Source organism: Colossoma macropomum, unplaced genomic scaffold, assembly GCF_904425465.1.
Source record: "Colossoma macropomum unplaced genomic scaffold, Colossoma_macropomum, whole genome shotgun sequence".
Taxonomy (NCBI): domain Eukaryota; kingdom Metazoa; phylum Chordata; class Actinopteri; order Characiformes; family Serrasalmidae; genus Colossoma; species Colossoma macropomum.
In genome coordinates, this window is record NW_023494793.1 from 20,227,601 (window position 1) to 20,243,194 (window position 15,594).

At 38.4% G+C, this 15,594-nt stretch overlaps 1 protein-coding gene across 1 annotated transcript in view; it reads left to right on the plus strand.

Annotated features, from left to right (window-relative positions):
- Positions 1 to 15,594, plus strand: part of nphp4 (nephronophthisis 4) — a 262,276-nt gene that overhangs the window by 1,357 nt on the left and 245,325 nt on the right. The window contains exon 2 of the mRNA XM_036578771.1: positions 835 to 978. Within this exon, the coding sequence (XP_036434664.1) occupies positions 835 to 978 (144 nt within the window). The remainder of the gene's footprint in view (positions 1 to 834; positions 979 to 15,594) is intronic.

The window sequence follows — 15,594 nt, forward strand, 5'->3', positions numbered from 1 at the left end:
AGTAACGAGGAGCTGCGGTGTTAACAGCACAGATATTAGTCATTTTATTTCCTCTACAAAATAACCACCTCACTCGTCTGAGTTTTTATACGTAATGTTGATCATGGTAAACTAGTCATAAAACGGGGGAAAAAGAGGAAGCTATATTGTGTTACAACACCCCATATGTTCCATTCTGTCATAAATATTTTTAAAAAGTGAGTTTAGGCCAAAAGTTTAATTGAAAACAATTATAACACACTTTTTTCAAGAATTAGACAATATATTTATAACCATTTCATGTAATAGCTTCATGTGCTGTAGCCTTTAGAGGCATTAAACACTACAAACATCTGATTCCTATCACCACTACTGTGAACAATTCAGACTTAGCAGACTTAGTAAGTTTCTCTAGAAAGAAGCATTTCACGCCAAACCATTTCACATCAAGAACTGAATGACTGTGTTCACACCTTAATGATTTAATTTTGAAAAATTTGTTATATATATATATATATTATATATATACATATACATATACATATATATATATATATATATATATATATATATACCATTTAAAGTTGTGGTACAAGTTAGAAGTCTTCTACTGCTGTTTAGATTTTGCCTGGAAATTGGAAAGTTTACGTGAATCTCAGTTGACCCTACTTGAGTAATACAGCTTGAATCTACAGCGATGAAATGCAAGTGCTTTATGGTTTCAACTGGATTCGGCTGGGCTGTGCCAGTTTCCAAGTATAAAATCAGTTGTGCTTTGTTGGTTCCACTAGAATTTGCCCTGTGGTAAGCTGTCCAAGATACTGTCTTTATTTATACTTTCTTGCATTGTAACAGTCAGAAGAGGGGAAAGCAGGTGAGCATCAGCTTCACATGACCCTGTTTGACTTGGAGCACCAGCACTTCTTTGGGAGGACGTGGAAGAGCGAGCCCCACCGGGCCAAATCCAGCGCCCAGCCCACCACAGTGCCTTTCAATGAGGTAGGATAGGTGTTTCTTGTCTGCTTCATTAATTAACCCAGAAAATACAAAGACAGTTAAATTTTAGGAAAATGAACATATTAAACTCTTGTTACATGCCTACTCACCCCTTATAGTGGTTACGCAATAGTCTTGAGAGTGAGATTTTTCAGTTTATCAACTGAGGAAACCTTATGATGACGTATCTTGCAGGTGGGAGGAACTTTTGAACTTTGGGGTGGATACATGAGAGCGAAATGTTAGATTTTTTCTGTTCCTGTTGTCAAGCTAGATGGAAGCCAGATAGCAGTAGTTACAGCTGGAAGGCTGGATATCATGTATGTATTTATTAGCCTATAAAGGAGATTCCCAATAGTTGTCTATTGTATAATGTATGCTAGGTGTTGTAGTGACAGTACATTGATGGACAAAAACTCAAAAATTATACCCATTTGTGAGCTCTGTCAAAGCAATAAGGCCGAAGGATGTAATGCTGGACTGCAGAATACAACGTAACATGAGACATAACATGTGAAATGCTAGTTTTAGTCTGGAATGCCCCTTTAATATTAGAACATAGTTTTGAAAAAAAAAAATCTAATTTAATTTGTAATTCAAATCTGAAGTAGCATCACTGATGGTCAGAGTGAGCCAGTGATGAGTGTTTTGTTCTGTCTAGGCCTGGAGATGGCACCCTGTGGTCCACTTCTGTACAATCAGTGGAGAATTGTTGATTACATTCTGGCTTCATGGAGTGTATGCAAATGTCTTTGCTCTGAGAGTTCTGACTGATGCAAAGCATTCCTGTTAACTGTCCTGAGTGCTTTGTCCAATCACAGGTCTAGGCTGACATGTAGCCTGACCAGTCATTGTTTTTGTTCTGTGTGCTGTGGCTGCAGTTTGAAATGTGGTGCCCATTGTTCATTACAATTAAATAACATAGTCACAGTATCAAGCACAATGATGCCCTTTTCATCTGCAAAAGTGTATGACCATCTAAGTCCATGAGGTGCACATAAAGAGAAATAGCTTTAGTTTTCTTTAGAGTTGAGCTGTCCATGCTCTGCCTACGACTGTGATCTTTCACAGCAGTTGCTGTGTTCTGTAGTTTGACTAGCTTTACCAAATGTTGGCAACAGTATCAGTCAATGTGATGAGAAATTGTGATCTTTGAGTTTTTGTTACTATAACTAAATTTGAACATGGATTTAATAAGATATTGAAGATATTTGCATAAGGAAAGGGAAAAGTCCATGGAAAATAAGTGAAAAAAACGAGTGTCTCCAAAAAAATGACCACCCTCTGGTTCAAACCTCATTATTGAATGTGTTTGAGGTTATTTGGATCATGAGAAGCAGAAAATGCAACCAGCTTCTAAGACTGAACTTTAAAGGCTTGGAAAGTATCTCTGCAGATTTCTTTGAAAAACTGAAAGGCATTCTCCTAAAAAGAATGGAAGCTATAACAAAGGCAAAGGCTGGTCATGCTATATGTTGAAAAAAAAAATGTTTGGTTGTTAAGATTCTTTGTAATTTTCTGTTATATATATTGTCTTCTTTTTTTTGATGCTGAAAAAATTGATAACTTAATGATCATTTATTTTGTTGATTTTGCACAGTACTGTATTTTGTGATGTGTGTGAAATGCCAATCTGTTAGGATAGACCGGGTATAGTTTTGCTGTGTAATCAAGCTAGCGTTAGCGTTGCTGTCCTGCCTAATTTTGCCATAGTCCAGCTCAGTATCATATCACTTTAAACTGAAAACTCAATGTTATGTAGGGAGTCTAAACAAACACAGAGACTGTGGAGAGGATATCACTGGCATTTCTCTTTTAATAAATAATTTAACTTCTGATCTTTGGCAGGGACCTTGAGAATTCAGCTGAGGTACTATGCCTAACCTGTAGTCTGAGGGGGAAACCCTGATGTTTATTCCGAACTCCAAAGCCATACTGTGCATCATTTTGGCTTTGTGTCTGTGGGCTCAGAGCGCTCTCCCCAAGCGGATGCTCGTGTGGAATCAGAAGTGAGCGGCAGCAGCAGGGGAATGACTGTGTGAGATTGCAGAAGAGCTGTCAGCCATGATGGATGCGTTTTAATATACGCCTCACAGAAAGACTCTCAAACAGAAAGAGTGATTAGGGGGAGAGAGGAGATAGTATTAAAGCATTGCTCTGCCTTCTGGCCTGCCTGTAATGGAGGAGGACTGTGGTAAAAACAAATGTTTGTGAGAGACAATAGAGTTGGATGAAACTTAATTACCAAACCTTGCTTTGATATGAGGGTTTTACAGCAGTGTTGGTTTAAGAGAATGATGCGTCAGATCGCATTGAAGATATTAAATCCACAAAAGTTGCGATGGGGTTAGGCTGCGTTGATTTAATTAATTCCTGTTTTCAAAGTCTTGATCATAGTGCTCTGAATTTTCACAAAGAACATGCTGGAAACAAACATTCTGACTCTGCTTCACCTTTGAGGGGAACAATTTCAATACAGTATGGAACAATGAAAATAATTAACACTCAAAACATTGCATCAGAATTAATCTCTCACCCTTCTGGTGACTGTGCTGCATACGTGACCTCTAACTAGAACTGTTTACTCTTAGACATTGTTCACCTGCCTCATACTATACAGCCTTTCATGATGCAGAGAGCCCTTTGATCGTGCAAAAGATTTGAATGTTCATGGTTCTATATAGAACCATTTTCTTTACTAAAGAACCCTTGAAGCACCATCTTTTTTAAGAGTGCACTTTTCTTCAAGTATTCACACTAATGTGTCATCGTGACTGGATTCTAACTGTAGTCATTGGTTTTCATGGGCTTTTATTCTCATTTTCACTGTACGACACTTCAGACAGTACTCACTAGTTTTTATAGATAGCTTTCTCATTTGAGGCTCTGACAGCTTTCTAATCAAAGTCATAGGTTTTCATTGGTTCATCTAAATATTACTGTCCAATGACAGGCTCATTTCTTTTCTTTATTCCATAATCATTATCATACATTTATTGTCAAATTTATATGCTTTATTTACATGGCTGTTGTTGTGTTATTCACTCATTGTAAAAAGTGTTATATAAATAAATCTTGAAATGAACTCTATAGCCATTCTCTTCTGAGGGCCTGTCATTTGCCATCTTTTATAGAAGCAACCATCATTGATCAGAATTAGGGATCTAGGTGCAAAAAGTAAAGTAGGTGGAGAGGGGGGAGCTTATGCTATGCATGCACCTACATTCAAAAGTCTGGGCTTTTTTTCTGAAGTCCCTAATAAATTTTAGGGGTTAAAATTTTTGGGGCTTATTTTCTTAGAGGGCTGGTGTGGCATGCAATGAAAGAGTTTTGTTTAGGATTTTTATGTATCTGAGCCAAACCACTGCTGAATGTGTTTTACATTACTAGGATTGTGAGAAGAAAATGCTACCAACTTCTAAGACTGAACTTTGAAGGTATGGAAAAGTATCTCTGCAGAGCAAGTCTCCTAAAAGGAATGGAAGCTACATAAGGGCAAACACTAAATGCTTCTGTGTAATTTTCTGTTATGTATGTTTTCAGCTTTTTTTCCTGATGCTGAAAAATGAATAATTTGTATTTAATGTTCTGATATTTCTGAAATTATCTTAATGAAGAGTAGTATCTGACTTTTGCACAGTGCTATATTTTGTATGTGTGTGAAATTTCACTTTGTTAGGTTTAATTAGGTTTAATTTAGGTTAGGTCAGCTAGTATGAGCATGTTGGCAAATTTGTTATCCTAGCTGCTGACCTGCCTGGTTTTGTTCTAGTCCAGCTTGGTACCATATCATGCCACACCAGCCTGGTGTTGCAGACACTGAGAAAGTTCTGTTTGTAATTTGTATGTATCTGAGCCAAGATAATGTGTATGGTATTAGTTGTGTACAATCAGGACATTTTCAGCACTTAAAAAATGATTGAAAATCAAATCAAAGTTTCACCTCAGAATCAAAAATAGTATCCAACCTTAAAAGAAAATGTGTATTGTTATACCACTGTTCACCTTATGCGTTATCGTTTAATTAATAAATGCTCACCCCTTCAGGCAAAAATGCTTCAGGATTAATCTTTAATGCCACTTGACTGTGGTGCTCGTGTATGCTGACGGTGAGTTGGTTTGTGACAGTTAGGCCTAAAGCTCTCTCAGCGAGCACTTAGGTCCAATCCATCTCTCCCCTCTGCGGATCATTAAAGGCTTAATCCCTGTCTAGCCTTCAGTGGTTGGTGGTGCTGCTGCTGATGACTCCGGAGTGTGACTCACAGGCTTTCTGTGTATAGATTCAGCCTTTTTAAAACCTCATGAATCACTAGTTGGCCTAACCATGTGCCTGCAGAAGATGTATAATTCTCAATGCACGCTGTACTCCATGCTCACAAGCAGAGGGCACTGTGGCACCATCGGTTGAGCCAGATTCTGTTTGCATTTCAGCAGTGATGTGGCTTCCTGGGGGGCTGAACTTTTTCCTTTTTGCTCTTTTCTGTGTGAAATTAAGCACACTAAGTCAGCTCTCGACTGTCTTTAGGCAAACTGCATAATGGTCGTGTCAATAGAAAACGGTCCGTTCCTAGAGGCCCGGAGATTTAAACAAGACGCATTATTTTGTGCAGGAAGGTCTCCGGTGGCCTGCTCTGCCCAACTCTGTGGCTATTTGTCCTCCCCAGGCTGCTTGCACTGAGCTGCGGCCCAGTAAGCTGTAAAGCCAAACGCTATTGCCTTTTACTCCTCTTATAGAGCATGTGCAGTGATCCAACTGCACTCTACCAGTTTTATATTGAGAAGAGTTTTTGGAGCTTAGATTGTTTCATAAGCATTTTATTCCCTTTCAAAACGTATGTGTGCTAAATTACTGAGTCTTAGAGTAACCCTGCCTTGCATATTTTGCTGTGTTTTAGATCTGTACAATATGTGCCAAAGACTGTTGTGATTATATTGCTACATATTGTGCTGTGGCTTGGAATATACTTAACTCGTGACATGGTTACAGACATTGCATTACTTTCAAGCATAATTATTTCTGTTTCTTGGATCATTTGCATGTCTTGATTCACCCAAACTCCCACAGAAACATCTGTGATTGGTCAGTGGTTGTTTAGGACTCCTTTGTATATTGCAACCTTCTGCGATATCAGTATTATGAGAGCAAGTACTGCAATGATGATTAAACTGTATATTCTTCAACTCTAGTTTTTTCCTCTTGCTGTAACACAACTGATCCAACTACTCAGTGCATTATCAAGCCCTTTCTCAGTTAAAATTGGTGTGTTAGAGCTCTGTAATGTGAGGAACTGGGGCACTTCAAGCCCTGGATTGCTAACAATTGGATAAACGATTAGTTCTGGGCACTAAATGGTGACAGAAGAGTTTTCGGCATATTGTAAGTGGCATTTAGTGACAGAACTATACAGTGATGTTGTTGATATTGTAGCCTTATGCTCTATCGGAGCTAGATTGGTTCTGTTGGGGAGGTACTGTAGTTTATGAGATTAACAATGAGGTGTATTATTTTAATCCAGTTTGAATCAGCAATATTTCTTGTTTTAACAATACCAGAGTGACCTTTTATAATTGCCTGAACCTGAAGCTCACTCAGTAAAAGTTGTATTCTTGAAATTGACCTCACGGTAATGTAATGAAAACTGCTGATAGACAACAATCATGCATTGAGTGTGGTAAATATGTCCCATGGCTATGACCTTTCATTCAGGGCTATCTGTGGTAGAGCTGGGAAGATAAACATTTTTGAAAAATCAATAAAATAGATCAAAATGATCAATAATTATTTATTTTTTTCATTATTTAAAACCATGGATATTTTGCAATTACAAATTCAGTGTATCTAGCACATTTTCGATCTGCACCTGAGGGAGGGACAAAGCTGTAAGGCCTTTTTCAAACAGAATCAGAGTTTTATTTAGTGGAATGGGTTCTTACCCAGTATCTGCTCCTTTGAGTTGAGTTGAGTTTGAATTGCCGTTCATTCATTCATGCAATCCGAAAAAACCTTTTTCATCTTCCTCTGCGTCATCTCCTCTGGTTGTCAGTGTGAAATACAAATCGCACTGGATATGATGTGAAGGTTTCAGTGCATTAAATCCGCAAAAATCTACTCTGTGTGAAAAGACCTCATGACAACTAAACATTAAACGATAATGAAGCATGAAAAATACAGTTTCTGTTGGCGTTTTCTCAGTGTGGCGGAGAGCCCATGTGACGTTCACTCACACCAGAAGCTCACTGCTGTGTGTACAAATGAAGTGAAACCTGATTTGGAGTTTTGGATAATGGATCTTCACGCAAAACGCTCATGCATATAAAACGGAAAGAAGAAAATGATAAATTCTAATTATCATTAAGTGGTCCCAGCGCTTATTAGAGTATGTAACAACTCATATATGTAATAACTGCACACAGTGTAATAACTATGCATAATGTAACGTTGTAAAAAACCCATAATGTCATGAGTGAATTATTAAGATATTAGATTTTGAAGTGTCCTGAGTGTGTGACTCCCTCCAGCCCCTGCAGGCCACTTTCATGTGCCGTCTGTTACCGCCTGTCAATATGAACTTGGACAGCACGCTGTAACCTGGTTGACAAAATCCATACGTCTCTCTCATGTGGTTTGATTCATGTGCTGCGAGGCTGGCGGGGGCATTTTGTGACTTCTTTAACTCCTCTTCCTTCTTGATGCGTGCTGGAAGACTCCCTTCAATTATATATGTGCTGGGCCGGCAGGCTCGGAAATGATCAATATTTCAACTCCCGAGGGAGTAAACATCCCTGAGAGCAGCTGCTCCATAAAGGCTTTCTCACACACACACACACACACACACACACACACATATGCACCACGGCAACAGGGCGCAGAGATCTCCACAGCAGGAGAGGAGAAGAGGTTAAAAAAAAGGAATGGGGGAGAAACTGAAAAGGAGATGGTGGATAGAGGAACAGAATGAAGGAGGAGGAAAAATGAAGAAGTGTGGGAGGGAGAGAAGAAGAGAGGACGCGGAGGGTTGTTTTTGTCTCCACAGTGTGCACTTAACTCATAATTTTGCAATCAGCACTCCTTGTAGCCTTATCTCTCTCTCTCTCTCTCTCTCTCTCTCTCTCTCTCTCTCTCTGTCTCTCTTTCTCTTTTGTGTTTTCTCTCCTTCCACGTCTTTCTCTACTAACTGCCCTCCAGAAGCACTGTGTGTATATCTATATCTTTGTCCATGTGTGTGTGTATGTGTCAGTGTGTATTTGGCACTGTGTCAGTGTCAAGCAAACCAGATTGCTTACCTCGCAGGGCTGTTGTCCGCTTTGTAGGCATGTCACTACAGGATGAGCAACGTTAGCTGTCCATGCAGAGTTCTAGGTTGGTTCTATGCTCTGATGAAACACAAGTGAAAAAGGTCTAATATTCTTCTTAAAAATGTGAACTGATGTGAAAGTCTCACAGTACTTTTTCCTCCATCTTCCATCAATACTGTTCCCAGCATGTAGTGATGAAATGATGCTTGACATAACACACACAGCACTTTTTAATAATCTGATTGGCTGCCACCTGGCGAAATTCGCTTCTCATTTATAAAAAGTTTGAAAAAACTAACTTTTTATCACTCTCCCTGCATGCTTCGCCTCTGCAGCTCCCACAGTACCCCACACACAGCTGGCTGTCTGTCTCTTTAGAATTGAATGAAAGGTGAAATAAAAATGACCTCACTTGGTTTTGTAAATGCAGCTTTATTTTGTGTGTGTGTGTGTGTTGGAGTTGCACTATTAATTTTTTGTAGTCAGTTAGTGATTCAAAAACTAGTGGCCTAGTCATAATTTGTAACAATAATACTGATGTGTTTGGAATATCAATTAATATAGTATTTTGGTAGTAGCTTGCTACAAGTGTATGTAGTATTAAATGCCACATTTTTAGGTGGGTATGCAAAGCAGTTTTTGTTGTTTTTCAGCTATTTTCAGTTTCAGATATGCTGCAGAATCTTCACTCTAATGGCTACCCACACTATCAGTGCAGTGGAAAAAAAAGAGTTTTGGTTAGCATTGATTTGTCGCAGTGGCAGGTGATCTAAATCAAATGAGAACACTGAGCTTTTCAGAGTAAGATAGTTGCTGGATTGAAAACGTTTGTGAAGTCCATGGTGCCTTTAAAAATGACTCTTTGTTTCCTGCAGGTCTTTGCTGTAGGCCCTACACATCATGTATAAACAGTGCTTTATAATTGGTCACTTGCATGGACATCTGCTTGCTCAATCAGACAGTAAAGCCATTACAGACTAAGGTCATTTCTATCTGGACAAATTGACTGGGTAACACAGATCAACAAACTTGATGTTAATGAAAAGTAGGTGTGTCTAAGCCAGGGATCAGCAACCCAAATGTTAAGAAGAGCCATTTTGTCCTCTCAAGAGAAAACCACCTTGAGAGCCACAACATTTTATGTCCATTTTAACATCTTAACTGTAAATATGTCAGTTTGTGCTAAAGTACTAGTAAAGGCTAAAAGATATAACATAAACAAAAACGCAGGCTTACTTTACTCTGCTTTAAGCTTTAGCTCAGCTAAAGCTGGTTTTCTCACATCTCTGGCAGGAAACCTTTCAAAAAAAAGTGGAATAGTTCTTTTTTACGAAGCTGAAGTCAGCTTCTCATTCGCCAGCTTCTTGTTCGAATTTCCCCGTTCCACCTTAAAGGTGCCTGAGGCGTCAGAATGTAAATGCTGCACCATTTAAGGTGGAACGGGAAAATTTGAACGAGAAACTGACTGATTGATAGATGTTTGTCTGAAAACTTTCTCTTTGCTGTTTTGTTAGCTACTAGCTAGGCAAGATGGTTGTCTGCATTGCTTTGTGACCAGCAGTCTGTGTGCCAGTCTTCAGGGTTAAAAGGGTTAATTAGCAGATATAGGCAACATTAACTCCAGCATGCAACTCCACCGTTTAGTGCTAAACCTGTGTTAGAACGATCAACAGAGCTTTATTTTACTGAAATACCTGAAAATCTAATTCTGCTGTGAAGCTGCAACATGGCCGTAAAAAAGGGCCACATACCCTGGTCTAGGCCATTTTAAGGGTTGAAACAGTCTGCCTATAGTTTTGTCAGTGGATTTGTTCACTAGTTTGTGCAAACCCTAGCGTGTGCAATGTCAGAAGCAGCAAACGTATCCTGTAAATCTCAATATTTATTTTTTAAGTGAAAGGTTAAAACCTTTGCTTTGTTGTCACTGTTAAGTTAGGATTACCTATAGGGTTAGGCTTAGAATATTTTATTATGTGTAAGTACTTACATATAATAAATAAAATACATATTGTACATTATTATTATTTTTATTATTAGTGTCACATTTATATAATACAAAGTGATCATATGAAAAGCCCCACCTTACCTGAATGTGAAAGTGTCTGCTGTCCTGGTGAAGCCTGTGCTGGGTGTGTGAGATTAGCAGAGCACTCAGAGAGCTCATGGTTCAGTCTTCTCTCCCCTCTACGGCCCTCCTGTGGCCCCGTCTCAGGATTATGAGACTGAGAGGCTTTCTGACTCTGCCTGTTGATGATACAGTGTGCTGGGGCAGACTCAGCCCAGAGCCATGCTCCTTCTTTATTTCCTTTCAGTGCGAGAGGCCTGCCTTTCAGATCACCTCAGCAAAGGAGAGAGAACTTGAGTATATTTTCAAGTTCGGTATTGTCTGATTTTTTAGATTTTATATGTTAAAATGTGTTGATTCTACAGAGCTGTAATTACATACATCAGCATGGCTCAGAAAATGCAAATTTTATTTCGCAACAAAATATTGCAAAGATGCATATCCTTGTGCAAATAGTGATGTTATAAAGCTGCAGCTGTGGGCTATAAATTCTGTATAGATAGAATGCACCTAGATGCCTGGTTTTGCTCATGGTCTATAGTTTGCATGAAAAATGGCAAATATAAGACCCTTGGAAAAGGTAGAGGGGCATATTACTGATACAATTTTTAATTCCCATACAATGTTCACTTTTTTTTAAACAATTTTTAATACAGTATTAAATTGTAATAGCCGTGATGTTGATGAATTTGGTTTGCTGAATTTCATCAGAGGCAAGAGAATATTAAATTACCTTTTTTTTTTTTGAAAGTCTTAAATGTGAGAAAGAGCAGAGAAGTTGGCTGTGCTCTCAGTGAATGGTATGAGTGGCTTAGTTTCCCCTTCTCTGTCCTTATGCTAGCCAAACAAGGCCAGCTGTTAGATCATGTACCCAGAATTGAGCAATTAGTGCTCTCCTCCAAGCGTACTTGGCTGTCCTGTGAAACGATGCGTACTTGGCTGTCCTGTGTAATGACTGGGTACATGTGTTAGCGTTCACCTTCTCAGCTTGGTAACTTTCCTCTGATGGGGAGACTGTGGGAGCTTTTTGAAGGAGAAGATGTCCACTAGGTTTAATTCTTCCTAATCCTCTGTGCTGAATCTATTATAGCTCATGTCATTTCTTTCTCTGTGCTGTTATTTATGTATTTCTGTTGTTTGTTTTGTCATCTATATGGTTTGTGTGATGTTAGGTGTTACATGTTCATCCACATTGTAATCTGTAAGCATCTTTGGGTCTTTGAAAAGTGTTATACAAATGTCATTTATTATTATTATTATTATTATTATATTATTATTATTAATCAGCCCATGTGAACATTAGCAACGTTACGAAGTGCCCGAATACCACAGCCAGCAAAGAGACACAACATCGTATTTCTACATTAAAGTAAACTACTCACCATTGAGCTACCCCATGTCCATTTTCAGTTGTTTTTAGCAAGCCTCTTTGATAATGTCCAGGATGGTACATATTTAGGGGTGGGTGGTACACCGGTATGACATTCTCTCATGATATGAATTTTGCCGTACTGGGATAGAGTAATAGCCCAAACACAGTAAACCAAAACAGCATCGCCTCTGAGACAAACTAAACCTGTGTATGAACAGCTTAAATAACTCTTATAAACTCAACAAAGTGGTGTTTTAGACATAACTGCACTGCTGAGTGCCACTTGCTGCTGCTCCTACATTCATCACTGTAGGTTCACGCAGGCACGCGCATAAAGCTAGTGTATTGTTGGACGTGTGCCACGAAAGTTCTACATATATACTTTTACCAAACGAATAACCAGTCAAATCTGTACATTTGTTTACCCTGGACAGCTTTCCAATTTGTAGTTGGGCAGTTGTTTCAAGCGGTGGACCAAGAAACTGTTAGGCATGACGAAGAAGAATGAATCAGCTTGTAGAACCCAGCAGGTGCTGCGTAGACTTAATGTGATAAACAAGTCTGGAAAAGTCATCCTTGTTAGATATAGCAAACAGTCAAATATTATTTTAGACTCTAAATACAAGGTGCAAAATGGAATTGAGGATGAGTGAAGAGGTAAAAACAAACGTGAGGAGAGGCTGCAGGAGAGAACCACTAAAACCTGCCTCTATACTCAAGAAGCTACTAGAATGCGAGATAGTATTTACACAGTGAAGAATATATTTACACAGTGAAGAACACTAGTTACTGCTATTGCTGCTGTAATAATAATGATAAAAATAATAATAATAGTACTGGCAATAGTAGCAAGAATAATAGCACTAGTAATAATAATTATTTTTTGCAGTGTTTTGTTATTATTATTGTTATTATTATATATTGTTTTACTTTTTTATATCATGATATTATATTGTTATCATCTGAATAGTGGAAAATACCATGATATGAGTTTGAGCACATATCACCTACTTCTAAGCTGAACATTTTAAAATCACAAATGCAGGCAAACTATTCTACTGTACAGCCTGCGTCCACTCTCTGGTTACCTTGTGAAAAGTGACACATGACTAGCAGCGCTTTTCCTCTACAGTAGAACATTTTTGCACTGCGAGGATCCGCGGCAGGAAAATCTGTAATCCATGGTGGGGGGAAAATGTGGAATGAGCATAGCCTGCGGAGCCTGAAGAATCCACATCTTGCCATAGAATGTGATGCTGTTTCCGGTGGGAAACACACCACCAGCTGAATGCAGCCTAACTGTTATAGCATAGGCTGACAGTAAAACTGTAAAACTGCAACAGAGGAAGTAAAGAATAAGTTTTTTAAATGCTAAACAAACTTCAAATGTGGTGAAAGGAAACCATTGTTAACTTGGAGCTGGGTGAGCTAAATGACTACCAAGAAGTGAATGTATTGAATGGTGAAATAAAATGTGTGGTTGGTGGTTTGTTATTACCGTTGTACCAGTATGCCACAAATAAGTGCAGATAACGCAACATACATAAAGTGCAGAACACATAAGTCCCTCACCTCCCTCAGTTTGTTGTGGAAGGAGACATCAGAATGTAATGAGTTAAAAGGGTAAAGAGAGTGGAACGTGAAGCTGATCTCTTGGTGTTAGCTGTTAGTCATTAGCCTAGCATGGAGATAAGCCAGTTTTCAGTACACACCACTTATGCTGCACCTTGCTAGGGTAGTAGCTTCAGGCGATGCCATAGCCTCAGGCCTTATACTTGCAATGAACCAAGGGACTCTGTAGCTTCTTGGCTAATACTAATAATGTGAATGGCTTGTAATATTTACCAAATTCCAGCAGCACCTCACACTTGTGGATGAAAGTAAGAGACTTTGGGACACAAAACAACATTCAGCACTTTTTTTGCCAGGCTCAGAGAAGCTGCTGTGTGCTTTATCTATTTAGGGTTAGAACGCTGTTTATTTCAAGTTTTCACTATTGGCTAATACAAATATTTTAAATTTACTTCAGGTTCTAAACAACGTTCTTATTAAAAGTGAAGGGACATCTCAGAAAAATGTGGCATTAATAATATACAAAAATAATTTTACTACATTTTATTTGAGAAAAGTATATGATAAATATATGAATACACTATAATGTGATATATACTGAAATCATCAGAAATTTTAATTATGCTGTGATAGATTTTTGGCTGTGCTGCACATTATAACATTTTTTCTTGTCAGCAGTGCAATATTCAAATACAGCTTGTTTAAAACTTTGGGCAAAGATAGCAAAAATGGTTAAAAGTGTTAAAGCTTGGGTACTTGCATTGATGTTGAAAACATTAGGCTATTCTCTATGTGTGTAGACATGTCTCACGACTGACTGCTAATGCTGATACAGTGTGCTCAATCGGCCAAAACAGCTTTAGCAAGAACCAACCAGAGCTAGTGTTGACAGATTGTACGAACTACGGCTGACGGTCAGCCACTGAAGATCATAAAGACCCTTGAAGGTGTCCAGCTTCTTGTGTCAGTGCCAGTCATATTTTTTATTTAAATTTCCTTAAGAACTGAAGAAAAATTACTCGCACTTATAATAGAATGTTAGAAACAACCCTTCAGCATCTGCACAATGACTTCTATTATAAATGTTTTGAGTCAATTGGTTTTCTGTCCTTTTACTAAATACAGGGAAATGTGCGGAAAACATTTTCAGTCGTAATTGACCGTATGCTGTAGATACGGAGGAGGTTGAAAAATTCAGGGATGGATTTTCAGAGAGGGAACAGGTGTGTGTGAGTTTGTGCCATCCTTACTGTGTGTGCAGGCAGTCAGCAGCTTTTCTAGATCATTAACCAGGGCTTCATCTGGATACTCTGCCAGGAGCATTCACTCTCAGGCTATAAACACACCAATACTGAATCGTGGGTTATTGCCTAAGAAGTAGAGGATCTTCTTCTTTATGAGAGGAATAATACATGGTTGAAGTACATGAAAATGATCCAAGTGGCCCTTTAATGTCTGCTTCATGACCAGAAATTTCCTCAGAAAGGAGAGGTAGATGGGGTTTCTCACTGTGCAAATGCCCTCCACATTTATGACCATCTTTTGTTAGGATGAGCAAAAAGGCTAAGAACAAATGCTGTTTATCAGCTTAATCTTACAGTGAAAATATAGTAAAGAAGTCTGACCTTTCAGTGGAGTTAAATTATCAAGCGAAAGAAAAAGTATTTTTCTCAGTACTTATTTGACTTGTAGTAGGTTTGTGGTGTCTCTAAGCCACATAATAAAAATGTGGGCCGAATCATTACATTTTTAAATTTGCTGCCCAAATATATACATATCTGAACTTAGTAGTTAGTTTTATGATTCTTGCATGAGTTCACAGAGCAGCTCCAGACTCAAATGAATCACCTCAAAGTCTCAAGTTGAACAGAGTTTCACTATAAATATTAATTCTCCTTTTTAGTCATGAAAAACTCTTAACTCTAACTAAGAAGTTATTTTTATTGTGCTCCGCTGTTCAATTGCATGTGTTATTGATATACATGCTACACATGATTGCATATATAATTACATTGCAAGCTACACAGCTAATTTACCTGTCTATTCAGTTTACATTCTGCAGAACTTTTATCTCTTTTTATCTTTTATCACTGGCAAAAACTTTGACTTTCGTCTGGAAAAGTGAAAGCTTGCATCATATATTGTCCCTTGTTGGAGGGGTTAAAGAAGTGTTCTGGTTGGTGTCATGCGCAGCATGTAAGAGTAAGATCATTAAAAGACTGTCCTCTTGTATACAGCTCTTTGTTGTTTAGGTACACATTCATTACTTCTGCAAATCTTTGCATTTGGCGCAGTCCTCAAAATCACTGTGAGC